The sequence below is a fragment of the Lissotriton helveticus genome, chromosome 5_1, assembly GCF_964261635.1.
Source record: "Lissotriton helveticus chromosome 5_1, aLisHel1.1, whole genome shotgun sequence".
NCBI lineage: Eukaryota > Metazoa > Chordata > Amphibia > Caudata > Salamandridae > Lissotriton > Lissotriton helveticus.
The window spans coordinates 1673778084-1673785883 of record NC_136065.1 but is presented as its reverse complement, the minus strand read 5'-3'; the positions used below and the strand labels follow the sequence as shown (position 1 = coordinate 1673785883).

Here is a 7800-nt window from a genome sequence, read left to right as displayed (position 1 = left end):
GGGTGAAGTACTGTGGGACGGATTAAAAGCGGCAGTGGAAGTGTAGCGGGATGGGATCTCAGCACAGGGACACAGGCGCCTGAATGACTATGCAGGGTTAGAGGTCAGAGTGTGAGAGTATCGGGACAGATTAAGGGGGTCAGGGTGCAGGCGTGAAGTCAAGGCGGAAATGTAATGGTGTTGGAGTGCGAGGGGAAGTTGTAAATATGGGGATGAAAGCGACACATGGGTAAGTGGTCAAGAATGCTTGTTGTCAGTGGTACTATGGTGACGCCTCGGTCCGGTTGGTTAGTCCTGCTGGCATGTTCCCTTGTTCTCGCTGGGCATCCCTGCTGGGCTCGCTGCATACATGACGACGTCCAGTCTGCAGTCCCCGTGCTCCGAGCCCCAACCCTCGAACCCCCTCCCGCGCTGCCCCCGCCCAGGGGACGGCGGGCGAGCAGCCCGGACCCGCTGCTCCCTATACGCATCCGGGCCTGGTACGTCCCGGCGGAGAGCGCCCGGCTGAGCCCAGAGACCGCCGCCCGGCTGCAGGCCGCCGTGGAGGAGGCCACCGCCAGGATCTCGCGCGCACTGGCAGGTGAGTGGATGAGGCGCCCAAGGTATTCCCGACTTGCAGTCTCTCTCTCTCTCTCTCTCTCTCTCTCTCTCTCTCTTTCTCTCTCTTTCTCTCTCTTTCTCTCTCTTTCTCTCTCTTTCTCTCTCTTTCTCTTTCTCTCTCTTTCTCTCTCTTTCTCTCTCCCTCTCTCTTTCTCTCTCCCTCTCTCTTTCTCCCTCTCTCTTTCTCCCTCTCTCTTTCTCCCTCTCCCTCCCTCTCCCTCTCTCTCTCCGTCTTGCTCTCTCTCTCCCCCTCCATCTTTCTCCCTCCCCGTCTTTCTCTCTTTCTCTCTCTCCGTCTTTGTCTCTCTCCGTCTTTCTCTCTCTCTCTCTTCCTCTCTTTCTCTCTCTCTCCGTCTTTCTCTCTCTCTCTTCCTCTCTTTCTCTCTTTCTTCGTCTTTCTCTCTCTCTCCCTCTCCGTCTTTCTCTCTCTCTCTCTCCCCCACCCCCTCTCTTCCTCTCCCCCCCCTCTCCTCCTCTCTCCCCCCTCTCCCTGTCACTCACCTCGTACTTCATAAAATATTGTCAGCTTTTATGCTGTGATTAGAGTTACTAGATAATTTGCTGTCGCAGGGGGTTGTTTTTATCCGTGGGGTTATGTTTATAAAATCAGTGCATTGTGGGAGTTGTGGTTTTAGATCCAATAAGTTGAACCAATTTAGTCCGCACACCTACAACTATACATTGTGACTTGAAAAGTGTGTCCTGATGCCATGCACTCATTTCTTACCCACACCTGCCTGCGATCCTCCAAAAACCCTTTGTCCAGTACATTATATATTATAACTTATGTATATAGCTTTTCACTCCGCAGCTCATCCATTTCTGACTGATGTAAATAACAGGTGTTACTAATTAACCTACCTTGGAAGGATGGAAGGCTGCGTTGGACTTTCTTGATTCTTAACTGGGTTTGCATTATCTCTCAGGCAATAGCCAGTATCCACTGAGTTAACGTGAGAACTCTTTGGGATCGTTTAGACCCTGTGGGCTGGCCTGCATAGGCGTTGGCATCTGCTTCCCTGGCAACAGACTGTCCATTAAATGTAGAGAACTTTGCCAGGCAGGTGGGGGGGGGGGGGGGGGGGGATCTATGTGAGAGCCGCAGGCGGCGGTAATAGTGGCTCTTCTGAAATTGCTTAACTGTATTGAGTGGCTGCCCGCTCGGCAAAGTTTTTTGTTTAAAGAAACACATTTCCAAAGTGAGAGTTTGCGTTTTGAAAACAAAAATAAAAATGATACTGATCCATAGGGAGTTAAATCCCTGTGCATCAGGACCCATTGTTCGTTTTCCCTAACTGGGCCCCACCATACCAGTATAGAGGTCCCCAGTAGGGAAAACAAGTGACGTTTGTCCTTCCCTAAGTAGGCCAAAGTGATTGTCACTGTAACCCGATGGCCGTGTGGCAGATGGTCTATCGCGTCGAAGGTTTACGGTGGCAGAGCCAGTTGAGGATGTCTGGGTGTAAACCGGTCACTTCCCCTGACTCTTACTAGAGCAAGGGTACCACAAATGTGTCATGGTAGCAGCACCACCGATTTACAACAGTGCTGCCTCTCAAAATGACCCCCTTAGCATCTCCCAAGTGCAGATGTGATGAGTTCAAGTAGCCAAGCAGACCCATATCATGTGTAAAATCTTAAGCCAGTTGTTGCTTTTCAAACCTGTCTTTCCATTCTGGGACTTGTAGTTTCACATTAAAAGTAGGAACACGAGCTTAAAAATCAAAGCATCCAAAGTTGTGTTAGCCAACATTCATGACTGGCTGGAGGTGTCATTCAGGCAAAGATTTGAGAGTGAAGGGGAACACCTTGATCTGTCTGTCACAAATGTGAAAGTGGAGCACTCTTATTATCTCTTGCTTCTTAATATCTCTCTGGCACAGATGTAAGAGTGCAGGAGATCACCATTACCTCGTGGCCACAGGTGTGGGAGTGCAGGAGACCACCCTTACCTCGTGGCTCCAGATGTGAGAGTTGAGGGGAACTCACTGGTTATCTCTTTCTGTGATCAGTTTGCCTTGAGGCTCTCCTACCTGATAGTTATTCTTTCACTGCTCCAAAGGCCAACGTTGATGAAGTAACATTCCATGTTTTTGTAAGGCGCTTCACTAGAAGTATCACACAAAACAAGAATAGACTGATGTTTACTCACACCATGTTATGGTACATGCCAGTGCCTTTATGTGGGTTTTGTGCCCATCTGTTACTAGATTACTACCTGTATAAGCGTCCCTGACGCCATCTTGAGGATGACCTGGCCTAGCCTAGTGTGCGATGGTGGTCAAAACATCAATGATAATTACTAAAAAGGGTATTGTCCCTTTTCCCACTGATTGGACCCTTACACACTCATATCAAAGCATAATAGGATCTAGGCTCATTATAGTGTGAAAGATAACCAATTTAATATTTTAATTGAAATATTTTGTTCACAACTCACCCCACTAGTCACAGTGTTGTTCGCTTGACCTTGCATTGTAGCACCATGGACGTCAATTCACTGAAATTTCAGGGTTAGCAAATGTGACATCATGTGATCTTTGACCCAGTGACATCACAAGAAGTGACATCACCACACCTTTAACTCTGAATTTCCCACACTACACAGAGCATCACTCTGGTCACACCCACAGAACACAAAAAAACATTTCCCATATAAGACAAATTGCAATTAACCACTGTTTCAATCAAGTACTCCCACACTGCGTAGCCTACCATCCATCCACTAATGTGCTTCGGCTCCTGATAACTTATTCAAAGCGCTATGTAATTGCAATTACAATCAAATATTGCTGAACCCATATTAAAATTTCAAAAAGGAGTAATAACCCTACCACAGAATGTATACACATTATGATGTGTAATTTGCATTTTCTTGCCACATTAGTCAACCACATTGCATAATGATGCATTTTTAAACTTTTGGCAGGATTGCTCACAGGCCCACAATGGCAGGTAGGCTCCAGCAGAACTGGAAAACTAGGAAAGCCTACTGAAGATACACGTCTTCTAATCCGTACCTTTTCTACTAAAGAGGACTATAGAAAAACATCTAAATCCCTATTCTGCAGGACAAACATACACAGCGTTTAGGGGAGCTTGGGCCTCCAAGGCCTTGAAGGGCGTATTGCTGGGTGACAAATTGAAACAGTAACAAGTTCCACTGCTTCCTGTCCTACAGCCAGCAGCAGCCTGGAGCACATGCCTATGTGTTTTTGTACACAAACGAGAAAGAAATGAAGCGAGTTTATATTTTTTAATTTGTTTCCTACTCTCTGAGAGTCTTATATCCTTTGTGACTCATGCTGCCTTTGTGACCTCTGAGTCACAAAAACGACAAGGACAACCCTACCCACAAGGAACCATGGTGCGTACTTTATACCAAAAAGACAATGGTTCCAGTGGAGCATTAAGTGTAGTCACAATAAATGATACAACCAAGCATAATAGCAATGAGAAATAAAGGAAGGAGGTGGGGGATGTCTGGTAATGAAAGCACAACTCTACACATAGTCAGTGAGAAGCCGCGCTCATATCAAATGGCAAAGTCACGCAGAGGATGCTCAAAACTAGGGAGCGATAATCAACAAACCTAACTCCTCCTACCCACAACCACCGAAAAGAAAGAGTTTTTAGGGTAGAGTGTGCATGAACACGACGCATTAACTATGGTCCTGCGCCGTGTTCGCTGAAGAAAAGTATAATTCGCTTGGCTCTGAATCTGGAGTTTGTGGTCCTGATGAGAACTCCACAATAAGAAGAGTTCGAAACGCGTAGACCTTGTTGTCGTGTCGTGACATTCAAATAAAGACAGACGCTTAGTCTATGTTTTATATTGCTGAGCTTTATTCATACATCTGCTCCAGTCCCTGTCCCTACTCTATCTGCCCCTTTCCTGTCCTCGCTCCTCCTCTTCCCCTCACCCCCTAGCTCCACCCATGCCCAACCACTAGAATGCTTCACGATCTCACATCTCCCCCTTTGTTAACAAAAACAAACAAATGAGCGTCCAACATTTGTATAGTTCCTCCGTCAGCCACATGGGTCTGTAGGTTGCTCGTTGAAGCTATGGAGATGCCAGTCCATTTCCTTGGTGTGGCCTTCTAGTGCTTTGATAAGAGTCTCATTGATTACCGGAGTACATCTTTGAACTTGCAAAATGTCTCTTGTGATCTTCTTGTTCCCAGGCTCATGACGGTTTCTGATAGGATCATGTACCGACCACTCATCTTCAGTCTCCGAGTCAATCATGATCGCCTCTTGTAAGAGGGCTGTGAAGGGTTCATCATGAGGGTGACAGTTTTGCTTCCTTGATAGCTCTTGTTTGATTGATACACGATTTCCTTCATGAGTGGAGGTTGCTCCGGTCCTCTTCCGACTATCCATATGTCGTTGTACTTCCCTCGATCTTATCTGGTCGAAGGCAGCATTGTCTTGCGGTTCGACGTCAGGCATCCCAGACAGTGATGCACTGTTTGGAGAGAGAAGTTTGGTTTGGTTCGAAGACTCGGTCGCTGCCTCTGATTGGTTCGCCCACTCCCACTCGCAACTGGGATTGTAGAATCCTTTAACTATCTGAGCAGGTGCATGGTCTCCTCCCATCTGAGGATGATCGGTCTCCGTTACCGCTTCAAGTTTCTTCTGTGGGGTGACTGGGCAGACTTGTCTTGCCCCGTGCGTAGTGTCCTTTCTATCCATTTTTATTCGAGGGATCCTTTGAGTCAGCCTCGCTGACCCCATTCGTGGTGATGGTGTATTCTTTATGTCAGGAGCTGTCTGCGACTGACATGACAGGTTGTCTTGTGCGGTGATAGAGGATTCAAAACCATTAGTTTGAGATAGGTTGACCTTGATGGGGAGAAGGTCCTTTGGTTCTATGGCGTGTTCGAGTGATTGACGCCATGGCCGTTGTCGGGCCCTTGACTCGGTCGACTCGAAAAATCGGACAGACATGCTTTCTGACTCAGAGGATCCTTGTGTCAAATCCCAGGAGCGGACAGACATGCTTTCTAACTCAGAGACTTCCTTTGTCGATTTTCTCCGAGGACGTTCCAGTGGGCGGGTCTGGACCGATAGACCTTTGACATGAATAGGCCAGGACGAACTGCTCTTCACATCGGAGTTATCTTTAGGATGTTTCTCCGAGTACTTCTCTTTAAGTGTCTGTGGTGTCCTTTCACTGGAAAGGTTGCCCGCCACCCACGTGTTTGTTTCTCGTGTTTGATCCCAGGGTGTTTAACGTCTGCATCGCTCGCCCGCTGGTAATAACCTCCTCTCAGTTTCCCCATTGTCTCGGCTGCCATGGAGGCGTTTATCATCCCTATTTCGGTGTCTGAGTGAATCAGTCCATCTTATGCTATTGGCTTCTTCTTCCCACTTGTTTTGTGTAGTGGCGTCTGTGCTGCAGGTGTGATGTGTTCTGCTGCTTGATGCTTCCTCATACTCATATCCCGAGTTTGTTAGGCAGTGCGGTACTTGGGAGTGATTGTGTATCAACTTCCACTGTTGACTTGACTGGTCCATTCTTTCATAGTTTCTCTTTCTTGCCCGTTTGTTGGGCAGACGATCTGTCCCACTTGACACGTTATCGTCTTCAGAATAGTTTGTGCCATGCTTTGAATGACTCCTTGATGTTGAATAACTCCTTGAGGTTGTTGACTCGGAGTATTCTATGTCCCTTTGTCTCTCCCATTGTCGTATCTCTGATCTACCTTCATCCTCCCTCTGTTTGGTTCTATTTGCTTCCTGGAGTTTATTCCCATGCATGAGTGATGTCTCTTTCCTGGTGTACTTGGTTATTGCATTAAGGTGCAATTTGTTTGATCTGTCTCTTGCTTGGATCCGTACTCCAACATCAGCCTTCCTGATAATTTCTTTTAGTGACCAATGCCCTCGAAGGATCTTGTGCTTCGTGCTAGAACTTGAACATCCTTCAATTATCCGGAGACGAACTGCTTCCTCATTTGTAAGTGAGTTGAAATGGCAATACTGTACCAGACTTTGCAGACGGATGATGAAGCTTGGCAATGTTTCTCCTGGTTCCTGTCGTGCTTTGTTGAAGGCGATGCGATCATAATCCACATCTGCTTGTGCATGGAAATGTGAGCGTAACTTCTCTTGGAGTCTTTCATAGGTCTCTGTGTCCTTTTCAGAAAATGTGTTGATCAAGCGTCGGCCTTCATGACCCACCAGCTGGAGAAGTAACATTAGACATTTTCCGTCTCTTCGTTCACCGAGTGCGTCAAGAAACTCCTCCAGTGATTCTAACCACCGGTTCCATTTGGGACTCAAACTCTGGGTATCAGTCTGTGTCACTGGGGGTGGTATTCCAATGCAGGGATTGGACCTCTGTGTTGCTTTTCCCACCGCCATGAGAGATGAAGATTCTGTTCTGTTACGGTCACAGGACTGTTCACTTTGCTCCCCGTCTTCTTTGCAGACTCCCTGCAGCCGGGATCCTCAGTCTGGTCGTCTGCTTGGAGGTCAGTAAACTTTGCAGCTAGCTCAGTATGCTCCAGTGAGTGAACATGGATTTCTGGAGTTCAGGCGGGTCACCACTCAGCTACCTGTGCGTGACTCGTGGCTCCCTTTCTTCTTTAGAGTCGTATGCTAGCTGCAGGTGGTTGATGGCTCTTTCACGATGATGCCTGACACATTTGACACCTCATTCATTCATGCATCTCTTCTGGACTAGCACAGGTCCTCCACTCCCTTTGCTGATGAGAGAGGCTTCCTCACTGCTTGCGTTTGTCGCATTCCCGGTTTGTGCAGACTTGAGCTTGTTTTCAGCGCGTCCCTTGTACTTGTCAGTGTCCGCTATGCTTATTGACCCTTGACTCCTTTCGCGTCACGTTGCTCATTTGCATTCATTGGTTACATTCGATGCGGTCTTCGCTTATTTGGAACTGTCTTCTGCAGTTCGGTCCCCTTCTGGTCGTGATCGATGTTATCGTTGTTTATCTCGGGCACTCGCTTAGGCATATGCATCTGCTTCTTACGTCTACTTGCATTTGCATGTGCTTGTCTGTGTTGACCCTTGTGTTCGCTTGTGCTTGTTTACTTGTTCTATTCACTTTTAATTGGCTAAGGCTTGTTTGTTAGTTCACGTTTGCGTTGACTCGTGCTGGTTTATTATTTCTGACTTGCATTTACTTGTGCTTGTTGATGGCTTCACATTTGCTTTGCTCGTGCTTGTTTATG

At 47.2% G+C, this 7800-nt stretch overlaps 1 protein-coding gene across 1 annotated transcript in view; it reads left to right on the top strand.

The window, feature by feature from the left end:
* The first annotated feature begins 264 nt into the window (after positions 1 to 264).
* Positions 265 to 7800, top strand: part of CIROP (ciliated left-right organizer metallopeptidase) — a 451682-nt gene continuing 444146 nt past the window's right edge. The window contains 1 exon segment of the mRNA XM_078640610.1: positions 265 to 580. Within this exon segment, the coding sequence (XP_078496736.1) occupies positions 265 to 580 (316 nt within the window).